Genomic DNA, 23,119 nt, shown 5'->3' on the forward strand with positions numbered 1-23,119 from the left:
AGTTGCAATGAATGAGGGTTGCAGTGACTTTTAACGCTCAATTAACTAAAGGAGAAGGGGAATTTCTGTTCCTACCTCATTCCTAGTGAAAATCAGCTTTGTGTGTACTCAGTCAGCTTTGTGTAAGTACATTAGTATTCTCACAGTATTCACCAACTGTGCACTTCAGTGATTAGGCCAAGACCCAGAACCCAACAAACCACTCCATGAAAAGTCTGCTGAACAACAAACCCTTTCTTACAATAGTTGCAAGCCTAAGCGGGAAGGAGTTTAAAAAACTTGGCTGCTACATTTAAGAAGATACTTCTGCATGATCATTTACAATTCAACAGAAACCAGAACAGGGCTTCAGCTGAAGATTCAAATGTGTGAATAGGTTATATCTCAACCAAGCTCATGGACGACACCAAAAATGTGCAAGTTGGCAATGAATTAGACACTTGTGTGCGACTAGAGTTTCAAAAGCTATGGTGTGAGAAATGATTTTTTCACCTAGATATAACCGCACTCCCTCTGAAAGGGCAGGCGTATTGTTTTGGGGTGATCCTGGATCCATCTCTGTAGCTGTATCTCAGTTGCGAGGAGCAGCAGTTGGCAGCTTAAGCTCCTATGCTGCTATGACTATTGCTGAACAGAGATAGCTCATCTCCTGTGACCATGCAATGATAACCTCATAAATTCCTGAGCCCCTTGGAATTAGACTATCTATGAGCCCACTTATTTCCGCATAATCTACCCAGGTCACTGTGGACTACGGATGACTGCACTGCAGCCTACTGAGGAATGGTTGGTCAGGATGCAGAGGTTGGCTTTCTCTATCATGGCACCTGCTATGTGGAATGAGTTCTCCATGGAAATCAGGAGATTACCAATGTGAGGAACTTCAACAAAGAATTGAAGACTTACCTATTTTCTCTAGTATTTCCTGACTGCTGATATTATAAATTTCCTGGTTCTGGCTACTGTAGTTTCTGTACTATGCACTGATTATTCATCTTGGTGCTTTTGCTATTTATTTATTGTACTGATCTGTGTATATTGTGAACCACTTTGATATTTTATGTGAAAAGTAGCATACACATTTTTAAAGCAAGCAAGTAGACAAACATGTAAGCCAGGGGTCGGCAAGGCTTACCTCACCTGAGTCAGTTCACTCCAGTGGAGATCCCTTCGTGGGCAATTAAAGCTAAGCATGCAATTAATCCTAAATGCAAATTGATACAGAAACTAAGCACCCATTTCCTGATTTTCTAATTTCTTTATTATATAGTAAAATTATGCACTGAGAATTCTTGCTGAGAAGATGGTAAAATGTGGGCTGAACGATGTTATAGTTAATAGGATTCACAGCTGGTTAAATTACTATACCCAGTAAGTGCTCATTAATGCCTCTCTGTCAACCTGGAGAGACGTCCCAAGTGGAGTGCCACAGAGCTTTGTCTAGGCCATGTGCTGTTCAACATTTCTATAAATGACCTGAATGAGGGTGCATAGGGAGTGTTTATCAAAATCTGCAGCTAACATGGAGCTGGGAGGGATAGTTGATGTCATGAGCTCTGTGGAGATATCATGGAAAGATCCTGAAGAGGAAGGGGAGGATATTGAGGAGCTGGAGCTAGACAACCAAGGGGAGGGGTGAAATTGGGCCCTCAAGAAATGTCTCAGCTGGAGGAGGGGGCTGGTGATTGAGAGAATCAGGAGATGGATCCTGGGGAAGGTTCAAGTGGGTTGCCAGACCCTGTGTTTTCAAACACCTTTAGTACCCTAAAGGGATAGCTGCTGCCCATGCTGCCAGCTCCTTCTGTCACTCCTGTCAGTAAGGAGCTTTCTCCTGAGGAGATGCCTGAGAGTAATTTGGATACATGGAGATGCCAGCACTGGCACGAACAAGTCTCACAGGTTCAGCACACTCCAGGAAGCATCTGTTTGCTTGCCCAGACCAGAGAAACCTATTGTTCGCTGTGTGAAAGCTTATGCCCACCCTGTTCTTCAAAGGAAGAGACAGAGGGTTTGTCACTTGTTGGATCAACATCTCAGCTTGTGCTTAATCATGCAATTCACCTACTGTCACTTTAACCATCGTAACGCTTAGATTTACATATTTAAATTTTTGGCAGAAACAGAAACCTGAGTTTGAGTGAGGGCCAGGAAAGCTTACAGCATTAGATCCAAATGATATTGAGAAGCTGAAAGACTGGGCAAAATAAACACACTGAACATCAACCGAGATAAATGCAAAGTCCTGCATTTAAGGAAAATGAAAATAAATCAAAAGCACGAGTACAGAATACTGAAGACCTGACTTCAAAGCAGCAGGTGTGAAAAGGATCTAGAAGTTTTAGTGACTCAGAACATGAGCAAGCAGTGTGGTGCAGCCACTGAAAAAGCTAATGCAATCATAGGCTGCATAAGAGAAGCCTAGGGCTATGACATCATGAGATGTCACAGTTTCACTCTGTTCTGTGTGATTCAGGTTGCGTCTGGAGTACTGCATCCAGTTCTGGGTGCCATATTTTAAGAAGGACAATGGAAAAGTGTAGTATGTCCAGAGGAGGGTGAGGAACCAGGAAACTAAGCTTAGTTTCGAGAAAGGAAGACATGGGCAATGGTATATACATACATACATGTTTGTCGGGCAGAAGATGGAGATCTGTACTCTGATGCAGCAGAGGGTGGGATAAGAACCAATAGGCAGAAACTGCAGGAAGCAGCATTCAACTAAATGTTTGAGGAACCTCCCTAGCTCTGAACTATTAGAGAGTGGGACAAACTGTCTCAGGAAGTGGTGGGTCCCCCCCTCATTGAAGGAATTTAATATCAGGGATAGTGTAGTTGCATTTTGCATGGATGTGGAAGAACTAGATGACTTTCAAACTCCCTTTCAATTCAATGATGTTATGCAATTTCTTCCTCGATATTACCTGAAATCACTTTTTGTTTTAGGAGGTAGAGTTGTACCTGTGTTTTGTTTGTCTTAAATAAAATACCTGTTTCGGCAGTGAGAAAGGGAATCAAAACTCCTTCTGAAATCAATAATGTTGAGTTTCAGTATAATCTTTGAACTGTGTGCTTTTCAGTTGAAATAACTTGTTAGGATCATTGTTTTAATGTTTAGCAGACGCATTCTGCGAATCATTTAAAATGTACTACAAGGAGTTAAATTGATGTGTTAGCAGATAACAACAAACCTTTTGAAAGAAGTACACTTGTAGATTGTTCCAATCATTTCATGTGCTTTCTTCCTTCATTATTCTAAATATCCCCATACCATACTTAATTACCATGACTTGATAATCACTTTTCATGTCCTTGATGTTGAAATATGTATTTTCTAAGAATACTTTCTCCTCTGGTTTCAATTGCTGCAAGTCCTGTCTCAATCTCTTTGTTTCAAAGGTTTGTTCATTTCATTATCATATAGCTCTTTTATCATTCCCCACCCCCATTTCCCCACTCCCTTCTAAAGTCTTTCCTTTCTATATTATTATTTCTCATGTCTACCATTCAATATCCAGTTTCACTTTTAGTTGGTGTTTACTTAACCTTATCATTTGAGCTAGAATCACTCCTGTTGCTTCAGTTTTTATTTTCTCTTTTTATCTGGCACCATGCATTTCAGCTGACATTTTATTTGACAGCTTTTTCTCCATTCAACATCATGTCCTGCTTAGGATAGCTTTGCCTACTGTTTTATTTATTTGTGTCATTTTGATGGCTGTTTGTTTAGGCTTTCCATGATCTATGCTTCCTTTCTTTACAGCTGTGTTGTCTCTAATCACTTCCTTTTAATCATTGTTTAAACATTATATTTTCACTCCACAAATGCAGATTCATATTACCAGCCCATATCAATAAAGGGCTACCATCCTAACTGGAGAACTTGAGCTTCCATAAAACTTTGGATTTTGGCAGAGATAGAGGTTTCACTGTTATCAGGAAACGACTCCTCCTACTGGTACTATTTTATTTTTTTAAATGATACAATTTATAGTCTTCAAATTCTTCCTTCACTTTTCTCCAGCTTACATTTCTTTTGCCAGAGTTTTACCTTTTTGTTATTGTTTGGGCAATACTTTCATTTTCAGAGGAAACTATTTTCCCTTAATCTCCAAGCATTTTGAAGATATTTAGCCCTCTTTCAATTTAACAAGACTCTTTGTTACCCTTTTTAAAGTATGTCCCCATTAAGTTTCTTATGCTCTTTTTTTTATACAATCCCTAATACACGTAGTCTGTCCATTTTATAAAGTTTATATTCAGAGATAACCGTAACCCACTGAGTCTCTTCACTGCACCAGTATTCTATTAAGTCCATTGTATCTATAGCAAGGAATCTTGTGGCATCTTAAAGGATAAAAAATATATATATTATGGTGTAAGCATTTGTGAACTACAGTTCACCAGATGAACGAAGAGTTATCTTGAGTTCCAAGGTTGTTAATCCATACATCTATCTATAGACTGATAGACAGACAGACAGACAGACAGACAGACAGAAGTCAGAAGTAAATAAAATGCAGAAAAGGAAATAAAAAACAGGAAAGAAATGAAATCATTACCCATGTATATTTGTACTGCCAACTCAGGATAACACTTCATTCATCTAGTGAAGTCAAGTGAGGTTTATAAACGCTTATGCCACAAGTGCTGGACAAAAAATTAAAAGCAAATAATCTCATTCTCAAAGTATTACTATGACCCAATACGAAAAGAGAGAAGGAGAACAAAGGCGAAACTGGTGCCAAAAAATTTGATAAAAACACTTACTACACAAAGGGAAAAATAAAATGGTAAAACTATACTATAAGGCCAACTATATACCAATACACCACAGATTTTTTTCTTCTTCTTGGCTCTTAAATCGTGTGATTATAATAAACAATAAACTGTTTATGTGTTTGCTCGCACACATACTATTTTTCATAATTCATTCCACTTCCATGATTCATGTTTCAAAAAATGAATTCTTTGGGGTGACCTGACAAAGGAACTACCAGGAGATATTTGCCATGGAAGCAGGGACAATGAATTTTGCAAGACACTGAAAGGCCACTTTTGGTTCTGAGATACTGCAATGATGGCTGGACCATTCACTTTATAAAAATAAATAAAAATAAATGATGGCAGCAGAGTTTCTGAGTGCAAAACCCAGCAACTGACAGCAGACTCCTCATCTGATAGCAGACAACCTAAATATAAGATTCCATTCAGTACCAGAATATGCCTATAACACAGGATGAGCTGTATGATCAGGAACGGATTCTGGTGAATTACATTACAGTCTCGACTGCTCACTAGAAAGACATGACACATCCATTTAAAATACCAGTTCAGAAGCATATAATTATGTTACGATGATTAACAACATACCTATGTGAGACAGCTCCCCAAGCACCATGCTTATTTGTTAGGATATTCAGTATTTTCTGTTTCAGTTGATTCGCAGTAACATGATCTCGATGCTTGGCAGCACTGATAAGATGGTCACACATCTTCTCCTCTTCCCTTCTGTCAGCAGCATATTGGGCACACTGTGACTAGAAAGGGAAAGCATGTTTATTTTTTCAGTTTTGCAAAGTGGCTGAAGAAGACACACACACACACACACACACACACACACACCCGCAGTGGATCCAAAAAGAATGCAAGCAGTGAGACACCTCTTCTAACCCAAGAGGGGTCTGTGATATATGCTCATTTGACCATCCAGCTGCAGCCAGTTGCATATCACATGCAGTCCCTCTTGGTCCCTGGCCCTCAGAAGCTGCTTTGGGGTGGGTACAGAGGACTACATTCATTGGAGGCCAGATCTGCTGCCCCTGTGGATCCTGCCACCCAAGGTGATCACCTCACCTTGTCTCATGGGGGTGGGGAAGCCCTGGCACAAACCTGAGGTTTGCTCCAGTGCATTCATATAGCGGGAACACATGGTGTCTTGTTTTTCAACATTTGGTGACTGTTGAGTAAATCAGAATTTACTCTTGTTCAAACTTCGAAGCTGATGTTTCCCCAGAAGAGCAAGGGGCACAGAGCCCTTCAACAGATCACCACCCTCAAAGCCAGTGAATCGGGATACTCTTGTCCCAGGATAGATCCCCACAGCAGCTGCCTGGCCTCCTGGCTGTCTCTTGGTCCCACCACATACCTCCCCCAACAGGAGTAGAGGAGATGATGAGGTTACTCAAGAGGATGGACATATGCAAGTAAGCTAGCTGAGAGCCACGAAGAGTGGAGGCTCCAGCTCGTATATGAATGCCCAATCTGAGCTGAGCACCAGTTTAACACCCACATGAGATTACAATTTAATAAAAGTAAAGTTAAGCACTCATTGTAGACCCAAGTACAGTATGCACGTGACAAGTATGAGGAGAGAGCCAGGTAATAAAGACACAGGACATTGGTGTTGGCTGAAAACAGGCCAAAACTTTATTGATAAATGTCAGTAGGCTGTGGCAGAGGCACTGTGTAAGTAGGCTCAACCAGCCCACCTGCTGATTATTTTGGCTGGGTCAACCCCGAGTTAAGGGTCATCCTATAACGTATATCAAACCAGGGCAATCGTGCTAGGACTGCCAATTTGGGAGGCTCCTATGTCCCATCGGGCCCTGTATCCAGTGTCTCCTGAACAGAGACACCCCCTCCTGGACCCCTTTAGCAGGGTACCCAATGGGCTAAGGATCCAAATCAGTGCCTTATCAGCCAAAAAGATGTGACCAGACTAGATGTGAAAACCACCAGACTAGATGATCCTCAGGGTTCCTTCCCTGGTGTTGAATATGGCAAACAAGTTTTCCATTCCTGCTCACCTCAGGCAGGACCAAACAATGCAGGGTGGAAGAGTGAGAATTCCCATAATGAACTGAGCTGGGAGGCTCCAGCGCAATTTCCTTATATGAAATATAGGTGGACTTGACTGAGAATTGCATCCACCAGGTCTGGCATTGCAGCCAAGCTATCCAGCCCATCTCTCATTGGCTATATTAAACAGCCAGTTCCCAGTGTTTCATGAGGCCATGGAAGGAGGCATGTGCATTCCCTAATGGCTGTGCAAGGCAGGAAAGATGGTCCCTGCCAGGCTGTGCCCACACCGCAAACCACCTCTCCCCAGCATTGCACCAGTAAACGGCCATTGGCAGAACACTGGAGAATAGAACCAAGTTTACTTCCTACTGATCAGTCAGTAAACTATATACTAAGCAGTGTGTGTGTTTTTGGATGTGTGTGCATGCATGCAAATATATTTGTGCATCCTGCATATTCTACCCATTATGTAATGCTAAAAGTTTATCTAAATTTGTTTTGAGAGCACAGACATTATGGGGTTAATTATTTTTTCAATTTATCTTCTTGTACCAAGAAGCACCAATTAGTACAATGATCTTCTTCTGTAATGAGGTTAATATTTCATCAGCTCATTGGACAGTTAAATCAAATGTTCATTTTTCATTCTGAGCAATTACAGAAGCTAACAGAATGAATGAATGTTAACTGTGGAAACTGTGGTTCTAGAATACAGTAATTGGACTTTCTCAATAACATTTACGAAATGAGAGTTTCTACAGCTAGAGTTATGTCAAACCACACAGATTTTGTACCTTTACAACATCGAAAATGAAGGTTAGTGAAAAGGATACATTTAACTGTATTACTTGGTTGAAAAGATTTTCACGCGGTGAATAATTGTTAACAAAAACAGAAGCAAAATAAGTAATAAATATGAAATTGAGTCTTATGTATGTAGCAGATTTTTCATTTAAAAAAATGCATGCACGAATGTAGAAACAGAAACAAATATAAAGACCAAAAGCATCTGAAATGTGGCTGTACTTTAGAAATGTCACAATCACATGCCTTGCCCTTTTAGGCAGGGACTCAAAGAATTATATGCATGTGCGTCCAAGGGCTACTAAGAGTGCATCAAGATAATACCAGATTTCTCCTTCTCTGTGCAGCTACTCCTAATTTTCTGGAACAGGTTTTCTGGGGACACAAGTCTGTAACTCAGAAGTATGTCTAGAAGTCCATCTCTAACTATGGTTATTTAAATACTTCTCTTAATATTAATTCAAATAACAGGTTTATACTGCCTGTCCAAAGTATCGTATTTTTGAAATAGCAAGATAACAGAAAAACTTGAAGAATCTCACATTTGAGAAAGATCTTAGTTTGCTTACTAGAAAATTGACTTAGGTTTTTCCCTTAAGGGAATTTGGTTAATATTCTAAATTGTATTTGCTAACTGAAGCTGGAAGCTAATTGAATATTCTCATTTTGTCTACGGTTCTGACAGATCTTATACCGCAACAAATTCTTCAAAGGGCAGATAACTCAATCTTCTACTGTCATCTTGGTTTACTGCACGATGCTCTGATAAATATCAAATGTTATTTACTGTTGAAGCAATATGAAACCTCACTCTGACATACACTTAATTGTAAATGTGATTTTTTTTTAATACCTAAACTCAAAATATCCAGAATATGCTTCGTAATAAATTTGTTGCAATCCCATATGACAAGTGACTGCTGTCTCAGATGACAGAATAAAGTAAAGGTTATATATACTGAGAAAGAAAATATCAGGGAAAGTTCTGTTTTCAATCTATGCAGAAAAGAACAAAACCATATAAGAAAGATGCAGTGAAGAGAGCTGGCCAAATGTTGCCAATAAACCTGATCTCTCTCACACACAACCCCCCCCCCTTCTCTATCCTTGATCTTATGTGACATTTCATGATAGATTATTGCTATTCCTCCAGTGGTTGAAAGTTAGTGTGACCCAATAGTGCATCAATAGTGACAGTACATCAGCTTAGGACAGGCTTCCTCAACCTCGGCCCTCCAGATGTTTTAAAACTACAACTCCTATCATCCCTGACCACTGTCCTGCTAGCTAGGGATAATGGGAGTTGTAGGCTAAAAACATCTGGAGGGCTGAGGTTAAGGAAGCCTGGCTTAGGAATAAATTATACTGTATTTTACAGGTCCTACTACCTAGTAAGTGTGCTTAGAATTGCAGCCTAAGGTTGCAAACCTATAACCAAGGAGCTCCAACCTTCTTGGGACAATGAGCTGGGCAAAAGATTCCTGAATTGCAGGAGGCTGGAATACATGAGCCACATATCCCTTCCCACTCTACAGTTCTATGATTCTGTAACCAAAATCTTTTATTGGAACCAATAAAGGTAAAGGGTCCAGTCATGACCGACTCTGGGGTTGCGGCGCTCATCTCGCTTTATTGCCCGAGGGAGCCGGTGTACAGCTTCCGGGTCATGTGGCCAGCATGACTAAGCCGCTTCTGGCGAACCAGAGCAGTGAACGGAAATGCCGTTTACCTTCCCGCCGGAGCGGTACCTATTTATCTACTTGCACTTGGACGTGCTTTCGAACTGCTAGGTTGGCGGGAGCAGGGACCAAGCAACGGGAGCTCACCCCATCGCGGGGATTTGAACTGCTGACCTTCTGATCGGCAAGTCCTAGGCTCTGTGGTTTTTAAGCCACAGCGCCACCCGCGTCCATGCAGGAGGCTGGAATACATGAGCCACATGATCCCTTCCCACTCTACAGTTCTATGATTCTGTAACCAAAATCTTTTATTGGAACCAATATGCGAGCCTAATTACAGAGAGGGAGGGGCGATGTAGCAAATAAAAAAAATCTTTCAAGTCTAATAGTGGCACAGGGGTATTTGGGGGGGGGGTGTAAATCACAGCTGGGGACAGGTAAGTTAAGCCTTCCTTCCTCGGCTGTGACCCCTTCGAACACCCACATCGCATCGGATTGACAATTTATTTTGTTGGCTACCATACAAGGCTTCTTTCAAGGCCTAACTGCAATGTAGGAAAGGGTGGGGTGAGGAAGGGCTGCTGTGTGCACAAAGAAAGGCACTGGTGGGCACACGTGCACCAACGACCATTGAATTGATAATCCCAGTTAAAACTACTTGTCTGAGAGGAAGCCTCATTGAATTCAGTGGGACCGCCTTCTGAGTATCAGAGTGCACCAAAAGTCTAAATAAATGACTTTTCACAGCATTTTTCAAAATAAAAAACTAGTGTTTTTTGGAAGAGGAAGGTATAAATGCAATCACTGGAACTATATGACTAAATTATCAGTTATTTAAGTAGAGTACAATGTCACAGGGTGGTATCCCACAACATTCCTCTGTTCTCCCCATCAACCCCATGTGCCCCCAAAATCTGCTCTGAAGAGTTTGGAGACTGTTTGGTTTGGATTTGAGGAGTGTGTAGGGAGTTACAGGGGACAAGAAAGGATGAGGAAGTCTCATTCTGCAAGCATGTAGGGTGGCCCTCTGGATCAGATTTGGGGAGCTAGGAGGACCTCAAAGTGTAAAGTGAGGAAAGGAAAGGCTACAGTGTAAATGCTAGCTGAATGAAAACAGAAAAATCAGAGTTTTATCAGCTGCTGGACTTACCTCAAATTCCGCATGTTTGTGTACATCTTCAGCTCTCTGCCTGTTCAAGATAAACTCTGCCTCATTGGCAACACGTACAATATGGTCCTTCATTGCATGACACAATAGTCTGGAGAGAAAAGTTAACTGAAATCAGTCTTAATGTATTTTCATTTAAAACATTTCATACATAAAATGTAAATATACCTGAAACTGGATTTGTTTACATTAGCATGAAAAAAATAATAATTTGGTAATAAACTGATCTGCAAAATCTGACAAAATCCACCAACATAAATTGTATATCCAGCTTATTAACATAATTAAGTAGTAGTTGTTATAAACAACTTTTATTTGGATTATGTATGTCCAGAGAAAGCAATCAAATACTTTTTTCCATACCATTCAGTCAGCTGTAATTATCCTTACCTCATTTCAACATGTTATTTTACTTTATTGTAATGATGATTTTCACAGTTCTATGCATATTTGATTTTGGTTTTGATTCTTTTGTACAGTGTTTTAGCTATGTTATGTATTTCCATCCTGGAAGCATTTGGTAAAGGATAGATCATAATTTTAATAAATAAATAAATAAATGCCATATCACACCTTTTATAATTGCATAGGTTTTTGTTCATTGCCAATGACAATTTGAACAAAACAAACTTTTAAAAATTCCACTATACAAAATCATGGATGATTGAAACCATCTCTTCTTCTCCCTTTTCAGCTCCCCTTAAACAAAACAGAAACCAAATCTATTCTCTGGAAAAAATGCAAGTGCTTAATACTGGCTTAAAAGTCTGATCCAACAGAACACAATAAATGTGTTATCGCAGACTTCAGCAGAAGCAGATTTAAGCCAGTGATGAGTGCTTTGAAAATCCTGCCTTTGTGTATCTGTTCTTCAAAGGAAGACGTTTCAGGAAAAAAATCTAAGCTGCAGAAAAAGTAATGTTCTCTACTAGAAGCTTCCTTCTTTATAATGTGCACTTTGGTGCCATAATGAGACATGATGGCCTAAAATTGGCTGTCACAAAAAATGCAAATTTAAACTACTGCCCATTCAATATTCTGCCCTATCTTCAAGTATGGCCTTAGATACTGCGCCATTCAAAGTCACTGCCCTGCATTGTTTGCAAGGTTTATGCCACAATCTCTTAACATGTTGCAAAGAGTGCAGGCATTCAACTCCGGTATCTTACAGCAGGGCTGGGCAAGCTATGGCCAATTAGATGTTGTTGGATGCCAATTTCCAGTGCTATTTTCTAGGGGGGAAAGGTGTTGGCTCAGCATACTGCCAGAAAAATACACTGCCAATTTCCAACATCTCCAGTCACATAGCCATGAACAGGGCCAGATTTAGGTTTGATGAGGCCCTAAGCTACTGAAGGTAATGGGGCCCTTTATATGTCTAGCTGTCCTTTTTCAACAACAGACCTAATAGGTATCTAAAGCCATTTGCACATGTTGCCATGCAACCAGTCCATGCAGAATGTAGGCATCCTATATATAGAAATGAGCAAACTGTTGATATTTTTAGGGAGCAGGCTAGCAGGCAGAGCCCATTACCGTATTTTTCGCTCTATAAGATGCACTTTTGCCCTCCTAAAAAGTAAGGGGAAATGTGTGCGCACTGATCCCTCTTTCTCTCCTGGCTTCAGGGATAGCCACCCGAAGCCTCCTGAGTGCAGCGGGAGCGCTCCCGGTGTGCTCAGGAGGCTTCACGTTCCTTTCGCTGAAGCCAGGAGAGCAAGAGGGATCGATCCCTCTCTTGGCTTCGCTTCGTTGGAGACGTGCTGCGTTTCTCCTGTTGCTTCGCTGAAGGGGCGCTGCGCAGAGAGGGAGAGATTTTTTTCTCTCTTGTTCTCCTCCTCTAAAACTAGGTGTGTCTTATGGTCGGTTGCGTCTTATAGAGCGAAAATACTTACATCATAGGAGCCTACACAACACAAAACACTGTTGCTGTATATAGGTTTTATTTTATTTGTTTTTTATCTTATATTTTGGAAATGTACATCCAGTTTTTTCTTTCCTTAATTTTTTTTAGGGCCCCCAAGAGAGTGGGGCCCTAAGCTATAGCTTGTTTAGCTTATATGTAAATCTGGCACTGGTCATGAACAGCAATGGCAGGAGTTGTAGTTCTAACAAAACCTTTAAGGCCACCCATTGCCTAGCCCTGCTCTACAGTGTTTGGCAGGTGCTCTTAGGAATATTGCCGACCAAAGGAAACATACTGGATGCCTACGGAAAACTAGCTCCTTCTTTTTACATGTCACCTGCCTATGCTTCTCTAAAATGTGACATTGTAGCAAACTACACCATTGAACATGCCTCTACTGGACCACACTACCTAGAATACATGCATACAACCTAATCCTGAAGCTCTAGTGCATGGACAGCTATCAATGAACACAAAAGTTCCAGATGGTCAAAGCTGTTTCCATTCGATTTTATGGGCAGCTCTATGCATGGCACAAAAAAACAAAGATCATGGCAACTGGTCCCATCACCTCCTGGCAAATAGAAGGGGAAGAAATGGAGGCAGTGAGAGATTTTACTTTCTTGGGCTCCATGATCACTGCAGATGGTGACAGCAGCCATGAAATTAAAAGACGCCTGCTTCTTGGGAGAAAAGCAATGACAAACTTAGACAGCATCTTAAAAAGCAGAGACATCACCTTGCCAACAAAGGTCCATATAGTAAAAGCTATGGTTTTCCCAGTAGTGATGTATGGAAGTGAAAGCTGGACCATAAAGAAGGCTGATCGCCGAAGAATTGATGCTTTTGAATTGTGGTGCTGGAGGAGACTCTTTAGAGTCCCATGGGCTGCAAGAAGATCAAACCTATCCATTCTTAAGGAAATCAGCCCTGAGTGCTCACTGGAAGGACTGATCGTGAAGCTGAGGCTCCAATACTTTGGCCACCTCATGAGAAGAGAAGACTCCCTGGAAAAGACCCTGATGTTGGGAAATATGGAGGGCACAAGGAGAAGGGGACGACAGAGGATGAGATGGTTTGATAGTGTTCTTGAGGCTACCAGGATGAGTTTGAGCAGACTGTGGGAGGCAGTGGAAGACAGAAGTGCCTGGCGTGCTCTGGTCCATGGGGTCACGAAGAGTTGGACACGACTAAATGACTAAACAACAAATGCATGGCACATGCCCCCGAGAGCTTCACACTGGCCGAATCGCCAACATTAAACAGAATGTGCATCCAAACAATGCTTAGCACATTTTTATTTTTTTTTAGGCTAGTGGTAAACATATTCACTTCTAACTTCAAAGTAACTCCTATACCCACCCATATCAGGGAATAAGCCCACTGAACTCAATAGGACTTGCATCTTAGTATAGGATTGTACCGTAAAGATCTAAATAAATGTAGTTTTTACAGCACTTGTCAAAATGATAAAGAATGCTCTTAAAGAAGAAAAGTAAGAAATGTTGACACAAGATTTATGCATTTGGATCTGAATAAGTGACACAGACTTGGCTACAGGTTGGTAGCATTTGTGCAGGTGAAGATACATCATATTCCATTTTTGCATCCTCTTGCATCATTCAGACTTGGAGCGCACTTCATGCGTAACACTGCCTTTTGAATAAGTAGTTCTTTGGATTCTGGCCCATATCCTATAGTAAGAGTATCGCTTATAACTTTATCTAGGTCTTGATCCATAGAATCATGGAAACTCTGTGGGGTTTCCCAGGCAGTTTGAAAAATTACTTGCTCATAGAAATAATGAAACAAAACACAAATCCACTGGTTATGCTGAAAGCTGTGGGAATACTCTCTGATTACTGTACTGATTTTATACTTGACACTTTTTGGGGTTTTTTTTTTAACTAACCCTAATTTTCTATGTTTAGCCTAATTTGCAATCAAAAATGTTTAATTCTGTAAAGCAAGATGCCAGGTTTTTCTAAGATTTGCTTGATTATATAACCTTACTGAAATTAAAATAACAACTGGAAAGGGATTCCAAATCCAATTCACAAATTCTTTTGCAGTGTTCTTCAATTCATAATTTAAAATTCAATCATAAATGCATAGTAATTATATGCAATTTTACATTCCATTAACCTTGCTTTGTTTTAATTATAAAGCTCTTTTGTTGGATTCCTTTAAATGATCCAGTTTATAATTTCAGGCTGTTCAAGGGAGCACTTTAATTCTACTGCACATTCATCAACTGTTTATGTCCTGTTAATTGTTGACAACTGCACAATTGCATTCTCTAGCTATGATTGATGAATTGCATTCAAACTTTAGCTATTAAGAAGAATAAATATTTATAACAATTTCCTCTTTGCCACCAGGAGGGCAATATCAAAAGCTCAGGACAGAAAAAGTAGTCTTTTAGCAATAATTATATGCATATGATCTGATAGGTATTTTGGTTAAAACTATGTGTTAGAAAAATATGACTACAGAGATTTTGTTTTCATTCATTTATGCTCACATCAGCAAAAGCAGCAACTCCCCCCCCCCCCAAAGCTATTGATCAGGAACTAAGAAAATGAAAATATTTTTATTTTGTTTATTGAATTTATTGAATTTATGTAACCATACATAAAAAAATCCACACAATAAATAAATTGTGATTCGTTTAGTACTTATAGTATAGCATCAAATATTCCAACAGATCTGATTGTCTCATGTGACAAAACCATGCAAAGGAATCATGCCACTAACAAACGTTAGAAGCCCCTAGTATATTCCAGGGCATAAAGAGGAGATAGTTTTCTTCGTTTGTTTGCTTAGCTAATGTATGTTCTGATCTTGCTTCCAAAGACTTCTAATGGCGATAAAACTCTAGTGCAGTCTTTGACCTCTGGCACAAAGATTACAGTAAATCCATGGGGATATAAGTGATTTATCAGTGCAGGTTATTCTGTTTCTACACACAAAATAGTGTGAGGAATCTTTTTTGCTCAGAAAGCTTATAAACATTTACAAAAAGTGGCGTATTTCATTCTGACTACACTTACTGTATTATTCAAACGTATCACACAAGTGATTGTAAATAAAGTTTTATAAATTTGAGATCTTACATTTCACCCTCGTTAATCTTATACCCTCAGAAAAAAATAGACTTTAAAAACAATTTTTAGAAGGGATACTTTCTTCATTTCTATATATAGCCAAATGATTAGTTTACACATACTACTCCAATAGGTCAACAAAAATATACGTAGATATGGCAAACTCAAATTTAAATAGTCCTCTTGGCAGCTTAACTAAAAAGGTGCCTCGAAAGGTGGGTTGGGGGGGTTAAAACAGAGTATTCAGTAGCATCAACATTAAAATCACTTAGTTGAGAGTGCAAGTCACATTCCACATAATTCAAATTAAAACATAATTAATCTGGATTGCACCCAAAGTTCTAACTGTCATTACAATGAACTGGCATGCATAAAGTATCTATTTTATAATCTAGTACCTCAAACAAACATAGGGAATTATGATAAAAAATAGTGCTCTGTCATTAACTGCACAAATACACTTTACTATATGATGTGCAGGGTACTCCAAAGCAGATGGAGCGGCAGATGGATTTGCAGATTGGGTTTCTTAGATTCTATCTGGAGTGGGGTGGACTTTGCTGCTTAAAGTTGGTGGTTCAAATCTCAAAGCAACTTTAAACTATTGCATAGGTGTTCTCAGATAAATAAACATTTGAGTTCAGTATTTTATGTATTAACTAGAGAAGTATTTTCTAAGCAAAGCTTCCCTGCTGTTAAACTGTTTAATTAAAATAGTTTGTCCTCTGGTCTTCCTGGAGCAGATGGTGAAAGTATTATCACCCAAAGGAATTAGATACAAAATGACTACTTGTCCAAAAGCTTTAAAATTAATTACCTTCCTTCATTGATGAGCTCAATAAAAGCAAGTCCTGCATTCTTCTGTATAGAATTCTGCCATTCCTAAAGGGGAAGAATAAACCATCTTTTTTAAAAAGCAGCAATTAATTTTGAAAGTATTTAATTTTGATGTATAAAGATTATTTCATCCGTGTTTTACAAGGATTTCTCTGGTTACCATATGCTCACTCTTCACAAGGTCTCCGTTCTTCCATTGCATTGTAATGATACATACTGGAAATTTGTATTTATTGTAAAAATGCATCAGATGTTTAAGCAAAATCTGAAAGCAATCTACTAATTTAAGATGCATCATGTAAATGTTTTGACTAACTATTGTTAAAAGAAAGAGGCATTTAACTGGCAAGCATTTCAGAATTCCTAAGTCATAAAAGAAAATATAAAATATATTTTGGAACATTTTGCAAGAGTAAGGGTACCATTCTCCAGAACCATCAAGGGAATCCCCCTTCGCCATACTGGCACCTTTGAGTACTCATCAATGTTCAGCACTGGCATTTCTAGTTCCTCACCCAGCCCTACCATTGCAAGCAGGATTGCCCTATTTTAAAAACGTGCTCCATTGATGGAGGAAAAGTGCTGAAACAGCCAGACAAAGAGGAAGTTAGGGGTGGAACAAGCTTAAATGGACTAGATGGTTCTGCTCCCCCATGTAGCCCATCTCTGGAGAGGTGGTTCTGCTGCTCCTGCCCAAACCAGACCAGGCTGAATGGGCAGGACAGTATTCTATTTTGAAGAGCTATTCTATCCTATTAGTCCAAAATTGCTACAATTCTCTTCTAATTTAATATAAAAAAGGAACTCCCTCTCTGGAAATTAATACATTTTGACACCAACACACTTAGGCAGCGTTCCATGGTAAAAATTACTTAAAATAAACAGTGGTACCTCCGGTTGCGGACGGAATCCATTCCGGAGCTCCAGTCGGCTCCTGAGGTTTCCGCAACCGGAGGGACGGCTTCTGCGCATGCGCGCGGGACGGAACACGGAAAAATACTTCAGTGTTTGCCGCATACATATCCCAAAGGATACGTAACCGTAGGTGAACGTAAGTAGAGGTACCACCATACTGCAATTCAACTAATTTAAACAACTGATATATTGTTGAACCCCAAAGTTTCTAAGGGGTGTAAAATGAAGTCACAGAAGAGATACAAATGATAAAATCAGTTAAAATTAAGAATAAAATAATAAAATAAAAATATACGATTTCATATAATAATGAAAGCAGTGGAGCTACATGTGATGAGTTAGCGCTAATCTCTGGCCAGCATTGTTGTTGTTTAACTAGGAAGGACTGGGGCAGGGCAAGGCAACAGTCTCCCTGGTACACCTGTGCAGCCCTGGTGTTGCTCCCATTCTATCCCAGCCCTTTCCAGGAAAGCACTAGCAATGGGAAGGGCAGCTCCATCTGATCATATGCTGAACATAAAGGGTTTTTAACTGTTTGGTCAAATCATGGAAGAATATGTACTTTGTTCCCAAAGTCCTTCCTATCACTAAGTCATGTGTCCATACAGTAGCCGTGATGGCTGCTCATCTCTGTATGCCAACACTCTCCTCCTTTATCCAAGATTTTCAAACCCAGGTATTCAGACCTATTTACACCTCTCTAACCTTCCATTACACTGCCTAGCAATCTTCTGCAATCACTACCATTTTGTGATGTTCTTAGTATACTCCTCCCACATTTTAGTGATGTGTTTTCATATCCAGTAACCGCAGCACACGTGATAAACTTTCTCCAAGCAGTGTGAATCAGGTGCTAGTAAAGTTGTAATAAAGTGACAATTTCCTGATCCATCAGGAACAAAGCAAAAAAATTAATACTAATACTGATATAATAATAATAATAATAATAATAATAATAATAATAATAATAATAATAATATTCAATTTGTATTTGCGTAATGAAAAACAACACTGTTCTTTTCTGAAACACCAGAATTTGTTATTTCAACACCTAATTCCCATTTGACAGCCTCTGACATCTCGCCCTAATGAGCATTGTCCATTTGTTACAAAGTTCAAACCCTCTAGGCAGAGACTGCGCCGCCTCAACATTATGTACAGTGACTTATCCATAGTTGGCATTAAACAGATATTATATATAACAACACTGAAGTAAAAATGATTGCATTTGTAAATAACTTGGGTTTCCTAATAGTCTGAATGCCTCCAATGCACAGAGGAGAAGAGCTTTCCAAACTTTTCATATCGGTGACACTTTTTCATTTCGTAACTCTGTAATTCAGTTTTACTAGCAAGAGAGGATAAAAGAGTGGAGAAAGGAGCTGGTGGGGGAAAGAACTATTTTATATCTTATTTTTATGATTTTGTTAACTGCCCTGAATGTCATTTGAAAATTAAATGGGATATAAATTTAAATAAATGAATACACACAGAGACACAATGTGAAAGGTGGCACAAGTATCCATATTGCCATGAAATTATAAAGATCAGGAAGTCATTAAAGGTAAAGGGACCCCTGACCATTAGGTCCAGTCATGACCGACTGTGGGGTTGCGGCGCTCATCTCGCTTTATCAGTCATGTGGCCAGCATGACTAAGCCGCTTCTGGCGAACCAGAGCAGCGCACGGAAACGCCGTTTACCTTCCCGCCGGAGCGGTCCCTATTTATCTACTTGCACTTTGATGTGCTTTTGATCTGCTAGGTTGGCAGGAGCAGGAGCTCACCCCGTTGTGTGGATTCGAACCGCCGACCTTCTGATTGGGAAGTCCTAGGCTCTGTGGTTTAACCCACAGCGCCCCCCGCGCCCCCAGGAAGTCATTACATGTCCCAATTTTGGACTCTTAGATATCAGGATAGAAAAAATTTTTGGGGAAATGCCATACCAGCACTAAAAGTTTTCTAGAAGATTTTCTAGAAAGAACTTTTTGACCTGCTGAACCATGTCTAAAAGGGATTTCTCTCACTGCTTCCTAAAAAATAATAATTCTGAATCCAATTTATACCACTATTATTAATTCTATCCATTTCCCTTTCATTCTCTTTCCCCTGTGAAGTCAAACTGAAAAATTACTCAGTGGCTATCTTCTCACCCAATAATGCCTGAGATACAGCATCATTCAAGAGCATTTGGCGGGAACTGTGGCAACTGACCGGGGGAGATCATATCTTGGTGGCATCAATCCTCCCCCCACCGTGATAGCTGCATCTCGGGTATTCTGGTTGGCAGGATTTTTACAGCTAATTAGGTTGAGACTTACCCAATCAGTACATATATTAAGAGATATCATAATATCATGACCTGCTGACTAGAGATGGAAGGATTTATCAATTTTTTGGTTGAATAATTGCATCACAAAATTCAGATAAGCGTGAATTTTGAAAGATGGCTGTTCCAGTGCTTATTATTGTTTTGAAAAGTGAAAATTTGAAAGATTCGCTTTAAAATTCAAACCAAGTCAAATTTCTCCCCCATCCGTACTGCTGGCTTGATAAATCATAACTACTAGGCGCAAATACACACCTTGACTAATGGAACACTTTCACCTCTTGAAGCAACATCACCTTTTGACTTGACAATATCACAAATCTTGTTATTTGGAGGGTGTAAATTTTATGCGTTCTTTGTTTCTCCACGAATAAAGACTTAATAAAATACTTGAGATTTGCCTTTAGGTTTCAGAAGCACTTGTCTAAACCATATAAATCTCCTGCCACTTAGCTCTACCAAGCTTAGATTATATGCACTGGGATGATTAATTGTGCATGACCTTTACATAATTCCAAAGTACTCCTGCTTGCATTATCCAAGTGTCTTTAACTAGCTGGAGCTAAATATGTGGCAAAACCTTATTTTAATTTTATTTGTTAAACCATTTCTAACCCACTCAATCCGCTTTCAGACCTAGTGCCAGTACCGAAACTGCCTTGCTTGATGAATGATCTGTGCCATGGGAAGGACACAGGACTGCAGTCCTGCTAATCTCATGGACATATTTCAATACCATCAACCACAGCATCCTTCTAGATAGGTGTCAAATCAGTGTCTGAGATCAGTAATGGAATAGTTGAGGTTTGATCACTGGGAGCTTAATCCCAATAGTACAGAGGCACTATTGATGGATACTTCACCTGTTCAGGGAGAGTTTTTGTGCGTGGGTGTGTAGCATCTGTGCTAAGGAGTATCTCTCACTAGCCAAGACTGCTATGGCTATTCACGTTCTGATCACCCTAGAGAATACAGACTATTGTAATGTGTTGTCAAAATACAGCCACTAGGCTACAGACTGGAACCATTCATGGGGATATCTCACTATTTAAACAAGTCCACTGGCCCCCTGCCAATTATGTGGCACTTTGAAAGTCTAGTTTGGGACCTGGATACATGAAAGAATGCCTTCTCTCACAATCACACCAATATGCCCAGTTTTCATTCTATATGTTATTGGGTTTTCAACTCTCTGTATCGCCCGTCAACATAGCCAGTGGTCAGCAATTGTGGGAGTGTAGTCCAGCAATATCTGGGGGGGACCACAGGTTCCCCATTCCTTTTAAAAACAGCAAATCAGAGAGCCCCAAAGTCTCATTGTGGGGGGGAACATCTAATAATCTAACATCTAATAAGAATGAAGGGAAGGAACTCAGGGAGCGAGTTAGACACTTGTGGTGCTACTGCCACAAGGAATAACCATTCACTACATTCCAGTCAGCAGAGATACCTGGAACAGGGCCTATGAAGAAGATCTTAAAGTACAGCTAAGTTTATATGAGAAAATGAGGTATCTGAACTATCCTGAAACTAGACAATTTATGTCTTTAAAGGTAAAAAAGGCAGCTAGTTAGTTACCTGTTCATGATACGGTTGCACTCCCTTCAAAGGAGCAGGTGTACAGTCTACATTGCTATTGTTGGAGGCCCAAATGCCTTAGCAGTTAAAAAAAAATCAGGAGTAAATATACAAGATTATTGTTACCACAAATAAACAGTAACTGAATAGTTGAGGTCCTCACATTCAATTCTTGGGTGGTGTAAACAGACATGGGCATCTAAACTCATTTGTGTGTGATTTTGTTCCCAGTGCTGCTTCTGAACACATCAGTAGCCACCTTCCGACCCAGCGGAAGTTTCAATTGACTCCCCATAGGCTGCCTCACAGTAATCTTAAAGTACTCTACTCTGGATGCCTCTCATTATGATGGCTGGCAATCCAGGAAAGACTGCAGCCGACATATCAATCTAAGCAGGTAAAATGTGCTCTTAAGCGCGATCACTACCTGAGCATCCAGATATAGCACTGGATCCAAAATCACTGTATACAAGATAAGACAAGCTGCATTGAGTTTAGATGCTTTAGATCAATTACTGTTTATTTTTGGTAACAATGATCTTTTGTGTTTTTTCCATTAAATATCAGGTCCATTTCTAAATATATTTTCCACAATGCAATTTTTCCTTTTCATTTGTTGTAGTTAATGGAGATAAAGGTGATACTATTTAAAGATCAACGTTTTAAAGCCACTGTTCTAAACACTTATTCTTTACTTATGCAGTTATTTTAAGTACCTATTGACCACAGCTTTTTGTAAAGACATAGTTTCAAAACAGTACAGCTCTTGGGCTGAAGTTCTGTTATGTTCTCCTCCTTATGAGGGTCTCATAGGGACTCTCATCTGTTAACTATAAAGAAATCATTTTTGCTTGTTACAAGTCAAATCCCTCTTCATCAATCCTCAAGTAGTGCCTCTAGGGTGATCATGTATTCAATGTATAATATCTGAAAGTAAACATGTTCCTAAGGAAAACGATAACAGTATCTCCCCTGCCCCGCCCCCTGTGCTGGCCCTTCATTTAAAAGCCTTCAATCAAGATCTCAAGATTATGGGCTTTGTGAAAGTTACATCACCAGAACATAAAAGTCCCTTTTGGTTAATCAGAAAAGTCAAATGTTCTTGGGAAAACGTTATGCATATTTAAGCTAAATGTGTTTTAGAGTTTTAGGTCCCAAAACAGTTTCACTCTGTTCCCTGATTAGTCACTATATTGAAAAATATAAGTGAACAATCTGTATTAAAGAATGAGACCTTTATTTTCTAGTTAAGAAAACAAAAACTACTGGCAGATACAGTACAGTTTTGTAGAAAGATGAAGACTCACAAGATCTACACTAATGCAGTGAGTACACTAGTATTCTGAAGAGGGGACTTGTATAACAATCTGGAAATAGTTAGATGCTATTGTCGTTCTTAAAGAGAAAAGGAACCATTACTGAAAACCAAATCTGCTCTGTATCAAAGAAGGAGCTATACTAAAAAAGAGAAGAAAAGAAATTTAAGAGAAACTTCATGGTTTATTTGGGAAATCTGCCACAAAACAGTATCACAGATGTGATAAATAAAACTAGGCTATAGGGAACAAAGACCAGCTAATAAAGGGCAGATCTTGTCAAAAACAACATCTTAATCCCACCCACCCCTGAAAATTAACTTAATTCAAATGCATTGAACATGTCATTACATATTATGAATTTTCCAGAGGACCACTGTAGCTGCAATAACCAAAATCAATCTAATTTTAACCTCACGTTCATATGTGTGAAATGCAGTGTGTTAACACCAATGAAGGGAAGCTATTAAAAAGGGACAATAGCAACCAAAATGCAAAGAAACAACAGCCATTTCTCAGTGCCAAATAACGCAGTATCCCTTTAGGAGTTTCCATAAACCTTAAAGCGAATTTTTCACAAAGACTAAATTCCTCTGGGGAAACAGACTTGATTGCATATCCTTCGGAGTCTAAAAACCTGCCCATATGAACTGAATTATCCATGACATGTACCTTCAGACG

At 39.5% G+C, this 23,119-nt stretch overlaps 1 protein-coding gene across 3 annotated transcripts in view; it reads right to left on the reverse strand.

The window, feature by feature from the left end:
- NBEA (neurobeachin) overlaps window positions 1-23,119 on the reverse strand; it is a 366,730-nt gene that overhangs the window by 211,080 nt on the left and 132,531 nt on the right. For all 3 annotated transcript variants that reach the window (XM_081197851.1, XM_081197850.1, XM_081197849.1), the window contains 3 exons: window positions 16,283-16,347; window positions 10,435-10,543; window positions 5,371-5,537 (listed from right to left, as the gene is read on the reverse strand). In XM_081197851.1, the coding sequence (XP_081053977.1) occupies window positions 5,371-5,537; window positions 10,435-10,543; window positions 16,283-16,347 (341 nt within the window). The remainder of the gene's footprint in view (window positions 1-5,370; window positions 5,538-10,434; window positions 10,544-16,282; window positions 16,348-23,119) is intronic.

The sequence above is a fragment of the Podarcis bocagei genome, assembly GCF_964188305.1.
Source record: "Podarcis bocagei genome assembly, chromosome: 6".
In the NCBI taxonomy this organism is placed as follows: domain Eukaryota; kingdom Metazoa; phylum Chordata; class Lepidosauria; order Squamata; family Lacertidae; genus Podarcis; species Podarcis bocagei.